Consider the following 22604-nt stretch of genomic DNA (forward strand, 5'->3'; position numbering starts at 1 on the left):
CAAATCATTGTGTTGATTAGAAATATATATATAGCCCATTCAAATGTAGCTGTGATGAAATATATATTTTAAACATATCACACAACTATACATGTCTCACAAATATTTGATTATAGTTGATGTTTTGTCAACGATTGATTTTTAAAGGCCTTTTTGCACTTGTACACATTTTGTCTATCACATTAATTTTCTTATAATTGTAAGTAAAAGTGTTAACAATTCATAATAAGTATACAGTAATAAAGTATTTACAAATCATTTACAAATCACTTGCAAATCATTTGCATTTGCAGTTTATAGTTAATTAACAGTTTATAAACTGCAGTTAAAGGTCCTATATTCGTTATAACGTTACATATTATAAAGCAGTTAAGTGTTTCAAAATCAGTGTATAACTAGCGATTAACGTACATGTTTTGGAGATTTACATCGAATGTGACTAAAAAAGTCTAAGTTTGTTGACAGGCAGTTTAAATTAGCGTTAACGTTAAATCTAGCATTGATGTAATGGTAATTATAATACTCTTACAATAACGGCGACAGTAAACATTAATTACCATTCTGAAACATCCTTTTGTAAGCGCGTTTGAGGAGGTGGTTGTTTGTCTCCTGTTTTCGATTCGGGGTCTGAGTCTGACTCGATCATATAAGGCCGGATAACATTTCCTTCAGCAATGTCCATCATTACAGGTGTTTTATTTACCTTACTTGTGTGAGCATCACCAAGCCACAGCAGGATACACCATGTACCCTAGTTACCTGTGGTTGGCCTGGCCATGCATCACTCAGAAAACAACAGGCCAATCAGAAGAGAGGCTCATGAATATTAATTAGACAGGGTAAAATCGACCTGTTCTTAGCAGAGCTCCTGAGAAATGAGCTGTAAAAATATATTGAGATGGTTTTTGGTACTTATACCGCAAATATATATTCTTAAGGACATTACAACCTAAAATAAAACTCCAGAAAGGTGTACAATATGGGACCTTTAATACATTAATAGACTATATTCAAATAATGAGTTCTTCATTCATTGTCACTGTAATTAACTAAGTGTTGTTTAATTCGCTCTTACATAAAGAGTTAGATAACGCTTTGTTAACAACTTATTAACCATAAATAGTTCTCACTTTAGATTGTCATTGATTAAGTGCTTTAAACCAATCTTTATTAGACATTAAAGGGGTCATGAACTGGATTTTTATTTTTATTTTTATAATGAGGTGCACTTATAATGTTAATATAATTTTTACATAAAAAAATGGCCACAATTTAGAAACAAATGGCTGTTTTCTTTCCTGACTTCAGTGTAAACGCCCACTGCTGTTATTGGCTGTCAGTCTTCAGTGTAAACGCCCACTGCTGTGATTGGCTGTGAGTCTTCAGTGTAAACGCCCACTGCTGTGATTGGCTGTGAGTCTTCAGTGTAAACGCCCACTGCTGTGATTGGCTGTGAGACTTCAGTGTAAACGCCCACTGCTGTGATTGGCTGTGAGTCTTCAGTGTAAACGCCCACTGCTGTGATTGGCTGTGAGACTTCAGTGTAAACGCCCACTGCTGTGATTGGCTGTGAGACTTCAGTGTAAACGCCCACTGCTGTGATTGGCTGTGAGTCTTTAGTGTAAACACCTACTGCTGTGATTGGCTGTGATACTTCAGTGTAAATGCCCACTGCTGTGATTGGCTAATGTTACCGCCCCGCCCGAGCGAGAACAGTGATCTCATCATTGCAACGTAATTTCTGCACTCTCACAAATGCTTTCACCAAAAATAACAATGCAAACATGATGTAAGAGCTTCGTTTTGGCAAGTGTCCAGATAAACTCGCACTGTTTGATTGACAGCTCCAGTGATTGTAAAGGGAGTATTCTTTGATCGCTTTCTGAATATAATTTAATCACAGTTTAAATAACAGATTATTTTCGTGCTACAAAGAGTATCAATACGATGTGAAGTTGATCGTTTAGTCGCTTGATTTACTGACGCATAAACAGTATTGAATGATTTTGAGACAAAGAAAATCTTTTTATAATTGTGTGTGTGATTGTTAAATAGCATGTAACAATTTTTACAGTGATTTGTATTAGTGTTTGTTCATGAATAGTCACATCATATCACTCACATGTCTCTAAAGTAAGTTAAAGTAATACTGTAATAACTGGTTATAACAGTTAAAGTTTGGATATAACTTTACATAGACTAGGTTTAGTAAGTGATTTTATCATACCAGTCTAATGCTAACATGGCAAGTGTAAGTTATGTTATGGTTATATTATTCAAACAGTGTGATCATTTGCAGACTGAGACTAAATAATTGTGTGATCACCAACTTTTTATTCAACCCTAAATATTCCAAAAGTTAATAACAAAAAAAAATAATCTATTCACTGTATTTGATATTCACATACCAGTTTGAGTGAGTTTTTCATTCAGCGTCTCATGAGTTTTCTTCAGTTCAGTCAGAGCTCTATGCAGAGAGTTCACATTCACATCAGAGTCAATCCTGATCTCAGTCCAGTTCTTGGTGTGTGGACGAGTGTTCAGGGATGAGCTTATCTACAGCAGGAGAGAGAGAAGACTGTTAAATATGATCATTATTATTGTACTTATTATACTTCCCCTAGTTGATTGATTACATAAAGAATTGCTTATATATTCTGTATTAAAACATTTCTGAAATAATTAAATATGCAAATTAAGCATTGTCTAATTGAATATGCCCTGATTTGATTAAATATCCAGAACAGAAATCTAAATATTGAATAAAGCCAGGTTCATCATTCTTGTTTGACATATTAGAGTTAAAGGTTTTGGATTTTTTTCAGACGATGTCTGGTCTTATCAGTCTATCTATTACTGTCCATAAGCACAATTGTCCTGGGACTTATGTTTGGAGCAAGCCTGGCTCTTATGCTCCAGCCCCTTATTCATGAAAGCAGACTCAGGTCTGGTTACTGTCACTATGTTGGGGTTTATTGTGGCTTTTGTCTGTGAGCCTCGGGTGCTTCCCTAGGCTCCAGTTGTATGCAGCCAGTTGTTAATAGTGCAGCGTTTTACATTGCGTCCCCACTGCGTATTTGCTACGCAATACGAAGTGACCGTTCTCGGTTACTAACGTAACCTTGGTTCCCTGAGAGTAAGGGAACGAGTATTCCGTAGCCTGCCGCACTATTGCAATCTGTCAGGATTTGTCGCTTCAGTCGATTTAATCCTGCTATATGGCCAGAATGGGCTTCCTTTATAGGCTTATGCCACGCCCATTTAGATGCGCTCTGACGTGTCTGGCGCCAAGTCACTTGATTGGGTTGCATGTCAGAGGCGCTAGGCCATAGGTTGTGCAGTTGCCACAGCACAGCCAATGGGCGAGCTAGACGCTCTGCTGTGTTCGCTGTGCAGCTGCACTGCATTTTAAATTATTAGCTTCAATATTTCTCGAGGAAAGGAGTTTCCCCCCACTGTGTATTAGCTACGCAATACTCGTTCCCTTACTCTCAGGAACCGAGGTTACGTTAGTAACCGAGTACGTTCACTGAAACTAAAACCACACACACTAAAAACACCCTGGTTTCCCCCACAATCCCAAGACAGGAAAATTTCTTATTTTCATTTAGTCTAACTGAAACTACAACTGAAATAAAAATGAATAAAAACTATAGACATTTAAAACATAAACAATTTTATACAAATGTCAAAAAACAACTAAATTATTAAAACTTTAACTAAAATGAAAATGGAAAATACTAAAATAACACATAAAATATCAATAAAATAACTACTTACGTAGTAAAACGTAATGACAGACAGCTGAATGTAATCAGTTACCAATGAGACTAACTAGGATGCAATTAAGACTAAACTGAACTCAGGGTCATGTTTTCAGCTAAAAACGTTAAACAACAACAAAAAAAAAATTATGTTTTGCCCGTTCATTTACAGTACACAGCGGTGTTTTGGGTTCCTGAAAACACAAACTTTTGAAAACGGGTTTCAAAGTACAAGCTTTTAAAAACGGTCTCCGTGTACGCAAATCTCTGAAGACGATGATGTCATGCACATGTGTATTATGTGTCCAGTCTATAGCGTTTCATCGGCATCTAATGGCCTGGCAGCAGATGAATGACGATTGTTTTGATAATGGTGTCGAAGAAAACTCAAAGGAAAAACGTCTCCATTTTCAGCATATCGGTGTCATGTAAACGCATCCTCAAGTATAAGAAACAAACACATGCAGGCATCCGTCTCCACACCCCACAGAGCGAATATGTGGGAAAGCTTCTTTCACTCTTGTCCTTCCTTCACAATTTATTCCTTCCCTTCACCCATTCTACTCGATGGTGTTTTTAGCCCCCAATGGCTCCTTCCAGGCAGCTAACCCGAACCTCAACCTTAAACCTACCCACTGCCTGGAAGGTGCCGTTGGGGGCTAAAAACACCAAACACCACCCATTCTTCCCTTCACTCTGTTCAATCAGAATAATTACATGAAAAATACAATGTTCTGTCAATGCAAGTGAATTGACATTGTCATGTTTGGTATCATTTTAAATGTTTCAGTGTGATTGGTACAATGGTCTCAAGTCCAGAGGAATAGACCAAAAGCTACAAGTTAGAGAGTTTAGAAATACTTTTCTTACTGTGGAGGGAGAGCCCTTTACCAGGGTCTTTCATGCAAATTACCTTCTCTCCTCAATAAGGTCTAAACTACCCAAGTCTGGGATCTTTATTAATGCAAGTTCCAATTGTTAGTTCGTGCCTTCATTTGGAGGATGTTTTGTCTTGTTCTGAGTATTTAAAGAAATGTTGCAAACGGCTCAGGGTGATTCTGTAGTCTGATCAGCCCGTAATGCTGAAGGTCTTCCATACACTCAGCATTATGCATCATTCAGATGTCAGGTATGCATATTTTACTCTTTATTTCTGAGCATTTTGTATTGTTTTGTATTGATTATCTTCGACATAATTATGTAATTGGCATTATAAATTTACCTGACTTATCTGAGATTATTGAATCTAGTACTACTGTTGTATCCATGTTTCTGCTAATCTGTGTCCAGGGTTGAGTACATACTAGATATCAGGTTAGATTGAGCATGTAGCACCTCAGGCAAGATTCTAGATGTCTGACTAACTGCTTGATTTTAGTTAAGTGGTTATATAGTTGGTGGATGAGATCCGCCACGAGTACCTCAAGTCTCTGGATGTTGTGGGGCTATATAGTTCCCCTCCTTGAACTGCCACCTTAACGTGGTGGAGGGGTTTGAGTACCCAAATGACCCTAGGAGCTATGTTGTCTAGGGCTTATGCCCCTGGTAGGCAAACAGGTCCTAGGTTACGGGTCAGATTAAGTGCGGTTCAGAAACCCTTTATGATGTCAACAAATGCAAGGACCGTGACGTCGCCCAGCATGGCGCAGCCGGGGCCCCACCCTGGAGCCAGGCCCGGGGTTGGGGCTCGTATGCAAGCGCCTGGTGGCCGGGCCTCCCCCCATGGGGTCCGGCCGGGCTCAGCCCGAAGGAGCGACGTGGTTCCGCCCTCCCACGGGCTCACCACCTACAGGAGGGACCATAAGGGGCTGGTGCATAGTGGATCGGGTGGCAGACGAAGGCGGGGGCCTCGACAATCCGATCCCTGGACACGGAAACTGGCTCTAGGGACATGGAACGTCACCTCTCTGGCAGGGAAGGAGCCTGAGATGTGTGAGGTTCAGAGGTTCCAACTAGAGATAGTCGGGATCACCTCCACGCACGGCTTAGGCTCTGGAACCACACACCTTGAGAGAGGATAGACTCTTTACCACTCTGGAGTTGCCCATGGTGAGAGGCGGCGAGCAGGTGTGGGTTTGCTTATAGCCCCCCAGCTCAGCCGCCATGTGTTTGAGTTCATTCCGGTGAACGAGAGGGTCGCTTTCCTGCGCCTTCGGGTCAGGGATAGGTCTCTCACTGTCGTGTGCACCTATGGGCCAAACGGCAGTGTAGAGTACCCGGCCTTCTTGGGGTCTCTGGGAGGGGTGCTGGAAAGTGCTCCGACTGGGGACTCCGTCGTTCTACTGGGGGACTTCAACGCCCACGTGGGCAGCGACAGTGACACCTGGAGGGGCGTGATTGGGAGGAACGGCCCCCCTGATCTGAACCCGAGTGGTGTTCTGTTATTGGACTTCTGTGTTAGTTACATCTTGTCCATAACGAACACCATGTTCAAGCATAAGGCAGACCCAAAAACGTACTGTGAGGGTCTGTTGGGAACGTTTGGCTGAAAGAAATTCTGGCAAACCGTCCGGCGCCTCAGGAGAGGGAAGCAGTGCCCTACCAACGCTGTTTTCAGTGGAGGTGGGCAGCTGTTACTTTAGGATCTCCTAAAAATACTTTGAGGATCTCCTCAATCCCTCCGACACGTCTTCCATTGAGGAAACAGAGGCTGAGGGCTCGGAGGTGGACTCGTCCATCACCCAAGCTGAAGTCACCGAGGTAGTCAAGAAACTCCTCGGTGGCAAAGCACCGGGGGTGGATGAGATCCGCCCCGAGTACCTCAAGTCTCTGGATGTTGTGGGGCTGTCTTGGCTGACAGTCTCTGCAGCATCGCGTGGCAGTCGGGGACAGTGCCTTCGGACTGGCAGACCGGGGTGGTGGTCCCTCTTTTTAAGAAGGGGGACCGGAGGGTGTGCTCCAACTATAGGGGGATCACACTTCTCAGCCTCCCCGGGAAAGTCTATGCCAGGGTACTGGAGAGGAGAACACGGCCGATAGTAGAACCTCGGATTCAGGAGGAAAAGTGCGGTTTTCGTCCCGGTCGTGGAACACTGGACCAGCTCTATACCCTCTCCAGGGTGCTGGAGGGTTCATGGGAGTTTGTCCAACCAATCCACATGTGCTTTGTGGATTTGGAGAAGGCATTCGACCGTGTCCCTCGCGGCGTCCTGTGGAGGGTGCTCTGGGAGTATGGGGTCTAGGGCCCTTTGCTAAGGGCTATCCGGCCCCTGTACGACCGGAGCAGGAGCTTGGTTCGCATTGCCGGCAGTAAGTCAGACTTGTTCCCGGTGCATGTTGGACTCTGGCAGGGCTGCCCTTTGTCGCTGGTTCTGTTCATAATTTTTATGGACAGAATTTCTAGGCGCAGCCAGGTGCCAGAGGGTGTCAGGTTTGGGGACAACATGATTTCATCTCTGCTCTTTGCGGATGATGTTGTCATGCTGGCCCCATCAGACCGGGACCTTCAGCATGCACTGGGACGGTTTGCAGCTGAGTGTGAAGTGGCTGGGATGAGAATCAGCGCCTCCAAATCCGAGGCCATGGATCTCAGTCGGAAAAGGGTGGCTTGCCCACTTCAGGTTGGTGGAGAGTTCCTGCCTCAAGTGGAGGAGTTCAAGTATCTTGGGGTCTTGTTCACGAGTGAGGGAAGGATGGAACGGGAGATTGACAGATGGATCGGTGCAGCTTCTGCAGTAATGCAGTTGATGTACCGGTCTGTCATGTTGAAGAAAGAGCTGAGCCGCAAGGCGAAGCTCTCGATTTACCGGTCAATCTACGTTCCTACTCTCACCTATGGTCATGAGCTGTGGGTCATGACCGAAAGGACAAGATCCCGGAAACAGGCGGCCGAAATGAGCTTTCTCCGCAGGGTGGCTGGGCGATCCCTTAGAGATAGGGTGAGAAGCTCGGTCACTCGGGAAGAGCTCAGAGTAGAGCCGCTGCTCCTCCACATCGAGAGGGGCCAGCTGAGGTGCATCGTTTCCGGATGCCTCCTGGACGCCTTCCCGGGAAGGTGTTCCGGGCATGTCCCACTGGGAGGAGGCCCCGGGAGGAGGCCCCGGGGAAGACCTAGGACACGCTGGAGGGACTATGTCTCCCGGCTGGCCTGGGAACGCCTCGGGGTCCCCCCGGAAGAGCTGGAGGAAGTGTCTAGGGAGAGGGAAGTCTGGGCATCCCTGCTTAGACTGCTGCCCCCGCGACCCACCCCGGATAAGCAGAATTAGATGGATGGATGGGTTATATAGTTCCATTCACTATAGGGTGCTAGACAATACAATTTAAATAATAGCAAGCAACATTACTTTATAGAATTAGCCATAACCTCTGGTTATTGTTTGAGCTTTAACTAAGTTGTTATATAGGTGACTGTAAGGGACCAAACGGAATTACTATTTAAATAATGGCAAGCATGGGCGGCCTATTAAATATTATTAGTCATAACCTTTGCTCTGACTAATGATCGGACTGGCGAGTTTGTGACCGTGAGATTCACGTTAACGGCCGGTGTGAGACTCTGAGCAACATTGGAATCCAAATGAACAAGTACAATCTAAAGTAAAGAGTTAAACAGAATAATAAAATATCTAGATAAATATAAATTACCAATAATCCATTGGCATTCCAACCTAAATTCAAGGTCAAGATAAAATTGAGTCAGATAAAAGTGTAATTGAAATTAAATCACTTTGCATACTGAAAAGACAGAACACACAGAAAACCTTCAGCCACACCATTGGACACCGTCATTGGGTCAATTTGGTGGACCTTAAAGAACAGACAGTTTGTCCTGTAATATTGTACATATTGACTGAGACAGATGTTGACAGACCTGTATGAGATGGAGATGATAGTCAGTGTGTGAGAGCTGCTCCAGCTCAGTGTTTCTCCTCTTCAGCTCAGTGTTTTCCTGCTCCAGGTCAGTGTTTCTCCTCTTCAGCTCAGTGTTTTTCTGCTCCAGGTCAGTGTTTCTCCTCTTCTGCTCAGTGTTTTCTTGCTCCAGGTCAGTGTTTCTCCTCTTCTGCTCAGTGTTTTTCTGCTCCAAGTCAGTGTTTCTCCTCTTTAGCTCAGTGTTTTTCTGCTCCAGGTCAGTGTTTCTCCTCTTCTGCTCAGTGTTTCTCATCTTCAGCTCAGTGTTTTCCTGCTCCAGGTCAGTGTTTTTCCTCTTTAGCTCAGTGTTTTTCTGCTCCAGGTCAGTGTTTCTCCTCTTCTGCTCAGTGTTTTCCTGCTCCAGGTCAGTGTTTCTCCTCTTCTGCTCAGTGTTTTCCTGCTCCAGGTCAGTGTTTCTCCTCTTCTGCTCAGTGTTTTCCTGCTCCAGGTCAGTGTTTCTCCTCTTCTGCTCAGTGTTTTCCTGCTCCAGGTCAGTGTTTCTCCTCTTCTGTTCAGTGTTTTCCTGCTCCAGGTCAGTGTTTCTCCTCTTCTGCTCAGTGTTTTCCTGCTCCAGGTCAGTGTTTCTCCTCTTCTGCTCAGTGTTTTCCTGCTCCAGGTCAGTGTTTCTCCTCTTCTGCTCAGTGTTTTCCTGCTCTAGGTCAGTGTTTCTCCTCTTCTGCTCAGTGTTTATCCTCTTCTGCTCAGTGTTTTCCTGCTCCAGGTCAGTGTTTCTCCTCTTCTGCTCAGTGTTTCTCCTCTTCAGCTCAGTGTTTTTCTGCTCCAGCTCAGTGTTTATCCTCTTCTGCTCAGTGTTTTCCTGCTCCAGGTCAGTGTTTCTCCTCTTCTGCTCAGTATTTCTCCTCTTCTGCTCAGTGTTTTTCTGCTCCAGCTCAGTGTTTCTCCTCTTCAGCTCAGTGATTTCCTGCTGCAGCTCTTTAATGAGATCTTCAGCCTTTTTCTCTGCTGCTTTCTGCTGTTCCTCCACATGGACGTCAGTTTGGTTTGAAATGTGCTGGGGACAGAGACGCATTTGGAAGTGAATTTTCAGAAGTGCTGGGTACAATGACGCATTAATTTTATTTATTTTTCGCGCAGGTCATGTTTTGAAAGACGATGTCCTGTAGCTTACTAATGTAAATAAATAAAAATGTATACAAAAATGTCTCGTTTTATGAAGAAGAAAGCCTTAAGTTTTCAAAAAGCATTAGACATATGACCCACTATTCTGCTTCATAATGGACTGTTCATTTTTTATTTAATGGGCTACCGGATGAGTTTTGAAATCTATAGTCAAAATAGACTTGACCCTCCCTTCGCCAGCAATACATTTTTCTATGACCCTCTAAAATGATTGTGGAAAAAAGGCATGACCTTCCCCGATAATTTATTGATTACTTCTGTACTGGTTTGCGCTTGGCAAATATGTTCAGATAGCCATTGTTTTTTTACAACCATGACAAACGACTCAACCTCTGCTTTCTCATCTTACTAAGGCTGTAAAGATAGACCAAACCCACGATTCGGTTCATATCACGATTTTTGGAAAAAAATCTCCATGTTTTCTGTGCTGATGCGGTGGTGACGCGTTCATGCAACATGTGGGTGACACTGCCATTAAAGCACCTAAAAGCTGTCACAAAGAACCGGCTAAAGTAATGATTATGAATATGTCAAATATAGCAAGGAGACATTTTAATTGTTTATTAATAAACAAGTGTTTTCTGTGTCAGTGTCAGCTGCAAAGATAAAGTTGATGATGCTGACTCGCGATCTTCGCAGTAGTGAATGAGCCGGAGAGAAATGCACATTTCATACGGATTACATAAGCAGAGAGCAGTCTGTTTTCTTTCGTTTTGAATTGTTCTGTTTAAAAGAAGACATTTCAAGCTTTCTATAGATATACGTATTTCTCAGGTCTGTGAGGTAAGTAGGCTAACTTATACAAGTTTCGGTTCATTTATGAGATGAGCTCCAGTTCACACGCCGGTGCCTCCGTGTCATGATTATCTATTGTCTGCTATATTTACTTATTATTTATTAAATCCAGGCAATTGGTTCATGAAACATTGATTAAAATTAAGATACAATTAATACAAAACAAAATTCACTTTAAAGAAAGGATTTGTGCTTTCTGTTTGAGGTCTCTGTGAAAGTTTTAAAGCAGTCTTTTAGTGCCGCTTTCAGAGCGGTCACGTCCGTAACGGAGAACTGTCACGTCCGTAACATTGTTTTTTCCTCATAAATGCGAACACAAAAAATAAAATAAAATGAATATTTTATGTTCTGTGGAGAGCCGACCCTTCTTCATCCGGTGGGTAGTATTAGCCTGCTTTTGGTTTGCGCAGTGTAATTCACAGAATTACAAAAAAATATTTTGCCACCTAAAAGTTAAAGACTTTTTGTGTCATGTCCAAAATGTGCATGTGTATTTCCCTCATATTAAATATAAAACGCATATGTAGACTGATATTTTTCTAATGTCTGGACTATTTTATTAAGGGAGTATGGATATATAAACAGACGTTTCAATATATTGGTATTAAATGCATTTTCTGAGAATTTATATTTCAAGTTTTTACTGCAAATGACTGCAGACTGAGAGAAAATATACACCAAAAAATATGCACCAAACAAGCCACTTTGAAATTTTGCTGTTTTTATGAATACAAAAGTTGGGTGACCCTCCCCCTAGACTAAAAAAAGTTGGATGACCCTCCCCTCAACAAAGAATAAAAAGACATGACCCTCCCCTATTTTCCTCCGGTGGTCCATTCCATAAATACCGAACGGTCCCTAAGTACCATGTTGACAATATGACATGACGTGGTTTAATGTACCTAAACAATGATTACCAAATTTCTCTCTCATATTGCTCCTCATAACCACTGAAAACGGTCAAAAAATCTAACCCAAAGTCCAATTATTATAGACGTTATCTGACATTAAAGGGATAGTTCACCCAAAAATGAAAATTCTGTCATCATTTACTCACCCTCAAGTTGTTCCAAACCTGTATGAGTTTCTTTGTTCTGCTGAACACAAAGGAATATATTTGGAAGAATGTTTGTAATCAAACAGATCTCGGTGCCCATTGACTTCCATAGTAGGAAAAAAATATACTATGGTAGTCAATGGGGACCGAGATCTGTTTGGTTACAAACATTCTTCCAAATATCTTCCTTTGTGTTCAGCAGAACAAAGAAACTCTTACAGGTTTGGAACAACTTGAGGGTGAGTAAATGATGACAGAATTTTCATTTTTGGGTGAACTATCCCTTTAAGCGCTTCTGCTTCACATTTTCAGCAGGGCAGCGGAGCGGCTGTGGGTTGACTCCCCATGGTTCTCATGGGCTTTATATATAAGTCCTAACGTGAAAAAGCTTTACGTGGTTTAATGTACCTAAACAATGATCACCAAATTTCTCTCTCATATTGCTCCTCATAACCACTGAAAACTGTGGTGGGTACAAAATGAAATTGACGCCCACCGAAATCGACGCCTATGTTCCTCCATCATCTTCAGCTGATCAGACTGATATCTCTCAATGGAGCGGATCAGATCAGTGAAGATCTCAACACTGGAGGATTTCTCTTCCTCTGTGTTTCTCTGATAAACGAGATAAGTTATATTTGTTAATCTATTCCATATTCACATATTATTTACAGGGATAGTTCACCCCAAAATGAAAATTCTATCATCTTTAATTAACCTTATGTCACTTGAAATGTGTGATTTTCAGTGGAACACAAAATAAATGTTTTGCATGCTGCTCTTGAGGACGAGCTGTTTAAGAACTCCAGTAGAACTCATACAACAGATTTGTGCTCTATGGCAAAAAATATATGTGTTTGGAGCAACATGAGGGTTACTAGATGATGGCAGAACTCACAATTTAATTCAACGCTTTTATTAAATAGATTTAACTATTATGATGCATATAATTTTTTGAAATGAATTTTTTGCTTGGATAGTTAGAGAGTGAACAGAAAGTGAAAGGGGGATCGGAAATGACCATGAGTCAGGATATGAACTCGGGTTGATCGAAGCACAAACCTTTCTCAGCTCTACTGAGTGCTGGATCTCTTGAATCTTCTTCATTCTGTCCTGGATCATCTGATGAACGTCTGTCTGTGTTTGAACCAGCTGATTCTACATACAGAGAAAAACACAGACACATTTATCACTGAAAATAGCTTTCCATCTTCTTACAGTCTTATTTATTTGTTTAAAACCATTTAAAGATTAAATTAATTCAAAATTATAGTTTGAATATTTTAGTCCATGTCTGACTGTTTTGAGAGTGACAAAATCAGCTTTTATCAGATGTAATGAAAGGTTCTTCAATATGTCAAGACACAGGAAAGAAAATGTCTAGGTTACTGATGTAACCCCCATTCCCTGAAGGAAGGAACTGAGACGTTACGTTGGATTGAACTGATGTATTGCGATCTCGCATTAGAGCCCAATCACCTTTGAGTGGTAACAGAACAAGTCAATGTAAGATTTGCATTGCAATCCACTCCCCACTTCTGGGTATATAAGGCAGCGTGCAAACTCTGACATTAAGTTTTCTGCTGAGGAGCAGAGATGGAGTCCCGACCGTTTCAGCGAAGGTACAGGAGTTGTGTACAGGCATCTAGGTTACATTATGGCGCTTTTCCACTGCATGGTACGGCTCGGTTCGGCTCGGTACGGTTCGACTCGGCGCGGAACGGTTCGGCTCGCTTCGCTTTTCCACTGCGTGGTACGACTCGACTCGGCACGGCACGGTTCGGTTCGCTTTAGCTCGGTTGCTTTTCCACTGCAGTTAGTACCGCTTCAAAGTGGGTGGGACTGATCGTTATAGTTGCCGTCTCTACTGCCATGATATCATCATATTAAATGCGAATTTTTCATTCCGTGTTTCCCCATCCACTCCTCTGCAACCAACGAGAGGAATGTCTGCACCTCGTCCACTGACCACGATTCAGCCATTTCTTTTTTTTAAGTTTATACTCTTTTTTTTTTTTTAAAGCAAATACTTTTAAAACAGGCGCTACAGCGCTGGCTGTTGTCTACTGGCTATTTAAATCTAGCGGGTTTAGTGTCTCGTGTCGTAAATACAATGACGCTGATAGTGATGATTCTTCTGACCAATCAGTGATCTGCAGTGTTTTCACGTCACATTTTAGTATCGGTACGGTACGCTTGGAACCTCAACAGAGGTGGTACCATTTAAAGCGAGCCGAAGCGAGCCGTACCGTACCGTACCATGCAGTGGAAATGCGCCAAAAGTGAGCCGTACCGAACCGAGCCGTACCGTACCATGCAGTGGAAAAGCGCCATTAGTAACCTAGACGTTCCCTATCAGTCACGTTCGATGTTCCCAGTCATCCAGCCGCGGGACATGGTTGGAGGATTCCACTCGACATCCAGTCCTCTGCTGGAGCCCCGAATGAGATGCTGGGTCCACCATGGGAGAGTCACACCAACAAAGGAACAACTCACTCACTGAACGATGATTGAAGAGCAGAGTGAAACAACATCTGCCCTGCTCCGAAGCAAAATCTTAATGTGTGAGTTTGCACGCTGCCTTATACTGTATAACTGGAAGTGGGAAGTGGCTTGAGATGCAAATCTCTTTCACCAATGTGCATTGGTTTGTTCTGTTACCACTCGATGGTGATTGGGCTCTCAGACGAGATCCCTATACATCAGTTCAGTCCGATGTAATGTCTAACGTGACTGACTGATAGGGATCTGAATTTCATGGGGTGTTTAAAGTGTTTTGTTTGTAAATCTTGCCTTCTTCTCTCGACTCTCCTCCTCTATAGGAACAGTGTTGTGAGTCCTGTGTTCTCCTTCAGTGCAGGACAAACAAACACAGGTCTGGTCATCTCTACAGAACAGCTCCAGAGGTCTCTTGTGTTTCTGGCATATATAATCCTCCAGATTTTCCACAGGATTGATCAGTGTGTGTTTCTTTAGACATGGCATACTGTGATGAGGCTCCAGATGAGTCTCACAGTAAGAGCTTTGACACGTCAGGCAGGTCTTCACAGCTTTCTGCTGTCTTCCATCACAGAAGTCACAGAACACCTCAGATTCTCCTGGATTGAGCTTCTCCTTAAAGTGTTGCACAACCTCTCTGAGTGTTGTATTAATCTTGAGCTTAGGTCTTCTGCTGAATTTTTCTTTACAGAGTGGACAGAAGCAGGTCCGTGAGTTCGGCCAGCACTCGCTCAGGCAGGTTCTGCAGAAGTTGTGTCCACATGGAGTGGTGACTGGATCAGTGAACACTTCCAGACAGATGGAGCACTGGAGCTCCTCATTTAGTGCTGGACCACTGGAGGACGCCATGGCTGAAAAGGTAAGTAATGACGACAATATGAAGAGAGCAAGTAATGTTCACTGAGTAATTTAGTTTGTGTTCTAAAATGTATGTTGCATGGTTAAAAATGTACATAACTAAAATCTGTTATAACAACTTAAACTATGAACCACTGTCAAGCAGTCAAAGCAGCCATACGTGCCATAAACTGGCGTATATGAGACAACAGTTTCTGACAGGAAGTTCCTCCACCACTAACTCTAACCTCATATTCCATTAGTTATTCCATATAGTAAGCTTGAATTGTCTACTTTTAAACAAAACAATTCAAAACGAAAAGAAACCGGCTAGCTATAGCCTACTCTCTGCTTATGTAGGCTAATCCATATGAAATGTGCATTTCTCTCTATTGAGAGTGAGGAGTTGTCGTCATGGTACAGAGCCCCTCCCCTCGATATCACGGTATTTCGCGGGATCCTCACCCTCTCCGCCATGTTGGCAGGATTCCAGCGGCAAAACATGATTGTTTACATGTGTTGTTAACTTGGTTCCACACTGTTTTACCATGCCTGGAAGTGACTGCTGCGTTAAAAACTGCTTCAGTGTTTGTCACAAGAAGCCAAGGGCCGACATTAGGCGTTTCTCAATAGCAAGTATGCAAAGTTCGGACTTCAATGCCAAGTCCAGCTCAGGAGGACGCAAGTCCGGTTATTCTGCAAATGAAAGCGTCACTCAGCTCGCTCTGCTACTCCGGTTATCTCTGTATGTACATTTTAGTCAACAATAAAATGAAATATGTTATAAAACACCACACTGCCTCTTTACGTTTTCATTTAAAGAAATCTTAAACATTATAGCCACACAAATGTGGTTCAGGCAACGCGTATTTATTATATTCACTGCATGTAACGTTAGCCTATTTATAACAAAACTTTTTTTAACACAACCCTGCCTCTTTTCGTTTAAATTTAAAAAATATTAAACTTATTAATATGGTTCAGGCAATATGTGCATTTGTACTCTCTATTTGTAATAAAATAAAATAAAATTACAAAACTAAACCCTGTCTCTTTTTGTTAAATTTCAGTTTTATCAATAGCCATTATAAAAGTAGCCTATAAGTAAAAAGTACAAGAAGCTATACAACAAGAAATAAAGCAAACAATTCAGTCAAACATACAAAGTCAGCGCTCTAGTCTAACGTTACAACGGTAAAGTTAAATAGCCTAAATATAAAGTTATGAAATTTCACTTAGCCCTCAGTTTGGCTAGGGAACAAATTATAGATTCACAAGACCAAAGATCGCCCGTTAGGTCTACACAAGACAAATTACATATAAGACTAGCCCCTTTGACCCTACACACAGCGTAATGGTGAACGTGGAAGCTCAGAGGTAAGAGCAAAACAAAACACTGGTCACGAATTAGCAATTTTGAAGAGAAATGTCGGAGGATTTCTAAATTATAGAAGAGGAGCTTCAGTTTGTTGCACAGCCCTTTTTGTTTAAACCATGAGAGGCGTCTAAGCTTACGATACTCCTACATCCTACGTCATACATGTGTTACGGGTTACTCTTGTGGCGCAAGTCAAGTATGCGTACAGTCGTCTGGCGGAAGCTAGTTATTTTAGATTATAAAGTTATAAATATGGGTAATTTTCTTACAAAAACCCATGGCTTCACTTCCGAAGGCCTTTATTAACCCACTGGAGCCATGTGGAGTAATTTTTTCCCCAAAATTTTTTCCAGCCATTCACTCCCATTATAAAGCTTGGAAGAGCCAGGACATGTTTTAATATAACTCTGATTGTATTCGTCTGAAAGAATGTCATGTACACCTAGAAGGACTCGAGGGTGAGTAAATTTTTTTGGGTGAACTATCCCTTTAATGCAATGCTAATCAACATAGCTTGTATCATAGAATTTAGTAAAATAATATATTCTCACTCTGTGTTGAAAAGCAACATGAAACCACAGAAGTAATTTCAAACACGACTGACATGTATTGTGATTTTGGAGAAAAACATGATATTAAACTCATAAATTGTAGTGTTTGACGGTATGCTAAGAAAACATATTAGCTTTCTCTGTTGTCAAGAGCAATTGTTTTATTACTAATTTTGAAAAGTAAGTCCAGGTAAGATCATTTGAATGTTTTCATCTGAATCATTTCATAATTGAAAGCAAATAAGGTTAAGTGAGAGGTCTGATTAAAAAAAAAAGAGATTTACAACAGTATGAATAAAAAAGTGTGAGTAAAAAAAAAGAAAAAAGTGGGGTATGGTTAAAATGTTAAATTAAATGCCTTTTGTTTTCCGTTCTACCAAAAATGTGCTGGGAGCCCACTGTTGCTATAGTAACTAACTACACTTTTACATGCATCTGATTGACAGATAAATCATGCGATCTTATTTCACTGTTTTTCAGCTTTGTACAAAGTTTGCTTCATACATTTAGTTTAACTGTATTGTTAAAGAGGGCGAGCTTTACCATTTAATTGAACTGTGTGCATGTATTTTAGACACTTAAATGTATTTTAGACACTTAAATCGTCCGGGAAGCAGACACACTCTGTCAGTTCAAATCTAGACTAAAAACACATCTCTTTGGCCTAGCATACATATAACACATTATAGACTTCTATAATTCAATGTTAGGCTGCATAGTTTAGGTCAGCCGGAACCGGGAACACTTCCCATAAATCCTGATGTACTTGTTACATCATAAGAAGAATGGCGTCTATGCTAATATTAGTCTCTCTGTTTATCCGAGGTTTACTGCAGTCAGCCGGATCCAGGGCGTATCCAGATCTGATAAAGGACCTGCGCCTGGGTGCGACAACAACGCAGTCCTGAAGTGTCAACCAGTCTCTCCCCTGTGAAGGCCTCCTTCCCTTCCCTTTACCTCTGTACAGATAAAATGTTGTCGGGATAAATTCTGGTTCGCATGGCTACGCAGACGCGACAAAAAAAATCTGTATTATAAATTTTAAGGCCAGACAAGTAGTTTATTGAGGGTTGATTTGTAAAGAAGGACTACACGCCTGCGCACATATATATTCAAACGCGCTTACCTTTGGACTGAACACATAATGCGCATGTGCGCAACCTCTGCGTTTTCGCGGGTTTGCGTTTTTGAGGTTTGTGCAGAGATAACGGATAATCGTTTGCACCTTCGAACCCATTTCAGGGAGTGCGTTCTCGAGACACCAGGCACTGTTTTGTGCGGATGGGCGGCCGGAGCGCGTTGAGGGTTTTCTGTTAGAATGGTGTCGTGTTAGCGGCCCCTAAGTTAATAACTAATGATCTTCGCAACGGAAGTGAATCAATCAATCAAAACTAGCTTTATCATATTGTAAAGCCTGAACAATCTGTTATGGTAATTTCCTATTATCTTTGTAAAGCTGCTTTGAAACAATCCATATTGTTAAAACAATATGGGGCGGGGCGGCAGTGCCGGGATTCATGGTTCATGTAGGTTGTCATGTAACCATGGTATACAGTTGTTCATGTAGGTTGTCATGTAACCATGGCATACAGTTGTTCATGTAGGTTGTCTACAAACCGGTAGGTTGGTGGTTCAATCCCCGGTTCTACCTGACCAAGTGTCGAGGTGTCCATGAGCAACGAGCTGTCCTGCTCCCAACGAGCTGGATGGCGCCTTGCATGGCTGAATGAGTGAGTGAATGGGTGAATGTGAGGCTATATGTAAAAGCGCTTTGGTGGCCATAGGTCTGTGAAAGCGCTATATAAATGCAGTCCATTTACCATTTAAAAGTGCAATATAAATGAAGGTGACTTGACTTGACTCTTTACATTCACTGTATGACTCCGTCCATGCAATAACGGTGTCTATGTTATGAACCGAGTTTTTTATTTACTTCAACTGCTCAGTGCTCTGCTATTATCAATGGTATGACCCATTTCAGGAGTTGCCATAATTAAAATTTAAAATCAGAATATGAGCATAGCTCACTTACATTCACTGAAATATTGAAAGGGGTGGTATAATGCCCATTTCACAATATGTAAAATAAATCTCTGATGTCCCCAGAGTATGTGTGTGAAGTTTTAGCTCAAACTACCTCACAGATTTTTTTATATAGCATGTTAAAGTTTTACATTTTTGAGGGTTAGCAAAAATGCACCGTTTTGTGTCTGGTCCTTTAAATGCAAATATGCTATTGCTCCCGGCACAGAGGGAGGGGTTTCAAGAGCTGGTGTGTTAGCAGCTCCGATTTCTTCACGCAGACACACACTAAATGACAGAAACTGTTTAGCCTTTTATGTTTAAACGGAGTCAGACAAAGATGGAGAGACGTCCCTGAATGGTTAGTTGATGAATTGATGTTGCTGATGTGGAGTTAACTTAGCCTGGCAAGCCAGACCTACATCAAGATGTTAGGTCTGGCAACTCACCATAGACACGGCTCAATCCGAGGGGCGGGATAAACGGCTGTCTTTCAAATTCCCTCGGCACGCAATAGGACAGCGCTTCAACCAACCAGAGCGTTTTCCCAACAGCGGAGCTTAGTTGATAGATTCAACTTTTGCCATATCTGGCCGGCAAAACGACGAACACATCTTCCTTTTTTAAGAATGACTTAAGTGCCGTTCTTTGCTCTTTTCTCAAAGAAAAACTTAACTCCAAGTCCTCCAGAGTCGCGGCCAAAGCCGATTCGAAAGACCGTTGTTCTCCATCAGCAGCTGCCATTCTTTGTTTTCAAGTGGCAGCCGTCGCAACTCTGTCGTCATATGTTAAGCCCGCCCCCGCCTACTCTATACACGACGTGATTGGCCTGACCCAATTTAGGTTTTTGCAGCTAGAAGGTCTATTGAGAGTTGCTAGACCCCCCTGGCTGCGAAATACATTTTGCTGCTGCTAGGGTGCGTCTAGATTTCTAGGCTAGAGTTAACTATCCTCAATTAGCATATTCTCTCATGATAATCTATAAATCGCTCGTATAGGAACTGTGGTAACACTTTACTTGAAGGGGTGTGCATAAGACTGACATGACACCTTCGTAATCATGACATGGCAGATGTCATAAATATGAAGGAGGTCTTATGCATGTTTATGACAACTGTCATTAAAGGGATACTTCAGGATTTAGCATTAAGCTTTGTATTAGTAGAAAACCTGTAGTATTTTCGAATTACCGTGCTTTCCACCCTCATATCCCCCTGAGACAAGAGATTTATGTATTTTTTGTCTGGAAAAAATCCTCCGATGACGCAAAAATCGTCATTTTGCGTCATCTGAGGATTTTCTGGCCAGAGGCTAAAGACTACAGCCAGTAGAAGGCGTTGTTCCGCATGTTTTCAGCCCGCCCATAGAGGGTGGGATCTCCCTCACAGAATGTACACAGTGTCAGCCGTCTTTCTTTGGAAGCTAAGCTAGCAGGCTTTTGTTCTGTGAAGGAAGTGGAGTAGTAGGAGAAAGCTGAGTATTAGGGGTTACCCATAGACTGTAAAAAATAGGGGTTACCATCCTCTTTTTCCCGGACTTGTCCGGCGGGCGAGATCCCGAGTGTCCGGGATTCGGCTTTTGCTTTCTGCAGTCGCCATTCATTGTTTACATGCACACCTTTTGTTTCAATCGAACTGAATTCATTCCGATTGGTGAATCTGAATGTAGTGTTAACATGAACGCTAAACAAGTGATCGGTTGATGTGTGTTTTACCATTGCTAAGAAAATTCCCGCTCCTCCGTGAGAGATGCGAGCGAGACCGGCGCGTCTCAGTAATGATGCCACCGGCCTCGCGCCGTTCTCCCACGGACGTCAGCCTCGTCCTGCTCGCCACAGTAAACATGATGAATGGCGACTGTAGAACGCAAAAGCCGAATCCCGGACATTTTCGGCGATCTCGAAATCCCTGGCAAACTCATCACGGAGTCACTAGCCTTGTTATTTTCAACTGCGCTCTCTTACCGGTAGGCGTGGCCTCCTAGGGCAGCGAAGCAAGTGCATTCTGGGAGTTGTTGTCTTTCATCCACATGAGCCAAATATACATTTTCTGGCTTTTCTCAGTCTAGAAAGCTCCAAATTCAAAAATTTCTTCACATTTCTTCTACATAAATGACCTATTTTAAATACACGTTCATCTTTCCAGAGGTGAAGTATCCCTTTAAGTGTCATTCGCTCAATTATGACATTTTTAATGCAAATATGACATTGTTTGAGATGTCTTTGTTATGACAACTTGACATAAACCAATACATCATAACCTGTCAGTGTCTTTGTCATGACAACTTGACATTACCAAGACAACATAAATTGTCATAATTATGTCATAAACATGACATAGCAGATTAATTATCAGACTTAAGAAACCACTTTAGCTTTATGGGTTAACATTACATTAAACTGTCAGGTGGTTGGTTTTGACATTGGCTGTCATGGGGCCATTATAACTGTGTCATGAATGTTTTTCTTGACCTCAACTACAGTGGTACACATTTAATTTGTCATTAAAATGTTTTAATGGCTTCATGACAGCCAATGTCAAAACCAACCACATGACAGTTTAATGAAATGTTAACCCATAAAGCTAAGAGGTTTCTTAAGTTTGATAATTAATCTGCTATGTCATGTTTATGACATATTTATGACAGGTTGTGTTGTCTCAGTAAAGTCAAGTTGCCATAACAAAGACATCTCACACAATGTCATATTTGCATTAAAAATGTCATAATTGAGCGAATGACACTTAATGACATTTGTCATAAACATGCATAAAACCTCCTTCATATTCATGATCAAACAGATAATTCAGATAAACAATCTTGGGCCCTATTTTAACGATCTGAAACGCAAGTGTCAAAGCGCAAAGCGCAAGTAACTTTGTGGGCGGGTCTTGGCGCTGTTGCTATTTTCCCAGCGGGATAAATGACTCTTGCGCCAGGCGCAAATTTAAAATGGGTTGGTCTGAAGTAGCTTCATTATTCATAGGTGTGGTTTGGGCGTAACGTGAAATAAACCAATCAGAGCGTCATCTCACATTCCCTTTAAGAGCAGACGCGCTTTGTTCTAAAGTGGATTCCTATTATAACGGCGGATTTGCCAGACGCGCGCCAGGAGCGGTTCACAGCCAAGGAGAGCAACGCTCTCGTCAGGGACGTTGGGGATGGAGAAACACACCCAAATTAACTTCGGTTAAAAAGGCGTATGATAATTTGGGTAAATGTGTAAGCTAGATGTATGCTTTTATAATAAATTGTCTATCTATCTATCTATCTATCTATCTATCTATCATAATAATGTATGATTTGCAAAAATGAAAACTGCTGCTTCTGTGTAGATGAGAGAATCAAAGTGTATGCGCGTTGTGCACACGCTACATTGATTATGGCCAAGCATGCGCCCTTAAAATAGTATATGAATAACATGCGCAACGCGCCACTGACTTTAAACTATTTTTTCCTGGTTAGTGGCGCAATTGTTTTCTAAACCTGCAAAATAGCATGAAGGAACGTTTGCGCCGGAACACGCCTCCTTTTTTGCGCTGAACCGCCCAGGGAGCGCAAGTTCATTCCCTAGTTTAGCGACGTGCTTCTGTGGAGGGAAAAGCGCGCTTTGCGCGGGTGCAAAATAGGAATGATACATGCGTCAGTGTACAAAGTCAATTGCGCTGGGTGCAAGATAGGGCCCCTTGTGTCCCTGGCCCATTTTAAAAATGTAT

General features: G+C 42.0%; 1 protein-coding gene and 1 pseudogene across 2 annotated transcripts in view; both read right to left on the bottom strand.

The window, feature by feature from the left end:
* LOC311073183 overlaps positions 1-22604 on the bottom strand; it is a 111975-nt pseudogene that overhangs the window by 58824 nt on the left and 30547 nt on the right. The gene's annotated exons all lie outside the window — the stretch shown is intronic.
* Positions 1-22604, bottom strand: part of LOC311072998 (E3 ubiquitin-protein ligase TRIM39-like) — a 161064-nt gene that overhangs the window by 17086 nt on the left and 121374 nt on the right. Inside the window, exons 2-7 of the mRNA XM_084098393.1 lie at positions 14398-14954; positions 12667-12762; positions 12115-12219; positions 9493-9585; positions 8575-8610; positions 2409-2556 (exon numbers count right to left, since the gene is read on the bottom strand). Coding sequence (XP_083954519.1) covers positions 2409-2556; positions 8575-8610; positions 9493-9585; positions 12115-12219; positions 12667-12762; positions 14398-14952 — 1033 coding nt within the window. The 5' untranslated portion in view covers positions 14953-14954. The remainder of the gene's footprint in view (positions 1-2408; positions 2557-8574; positions 8611-9492; positions 9586-12114; positions 12220-12666; positions 12763-14397; positions 14955-22604) is intronic.

This window comes from Abramis brama (genome assembly GCF_963993115.1).
Source record: "Abramis brama genome assembly, chromosome: 22".
Taxonomy (NCBI): Eukaryota; Metazoa; Chordata; class Actinopteri; order Cypriniformes; family Leuciscidae; genus Abramis; species Abramis brama.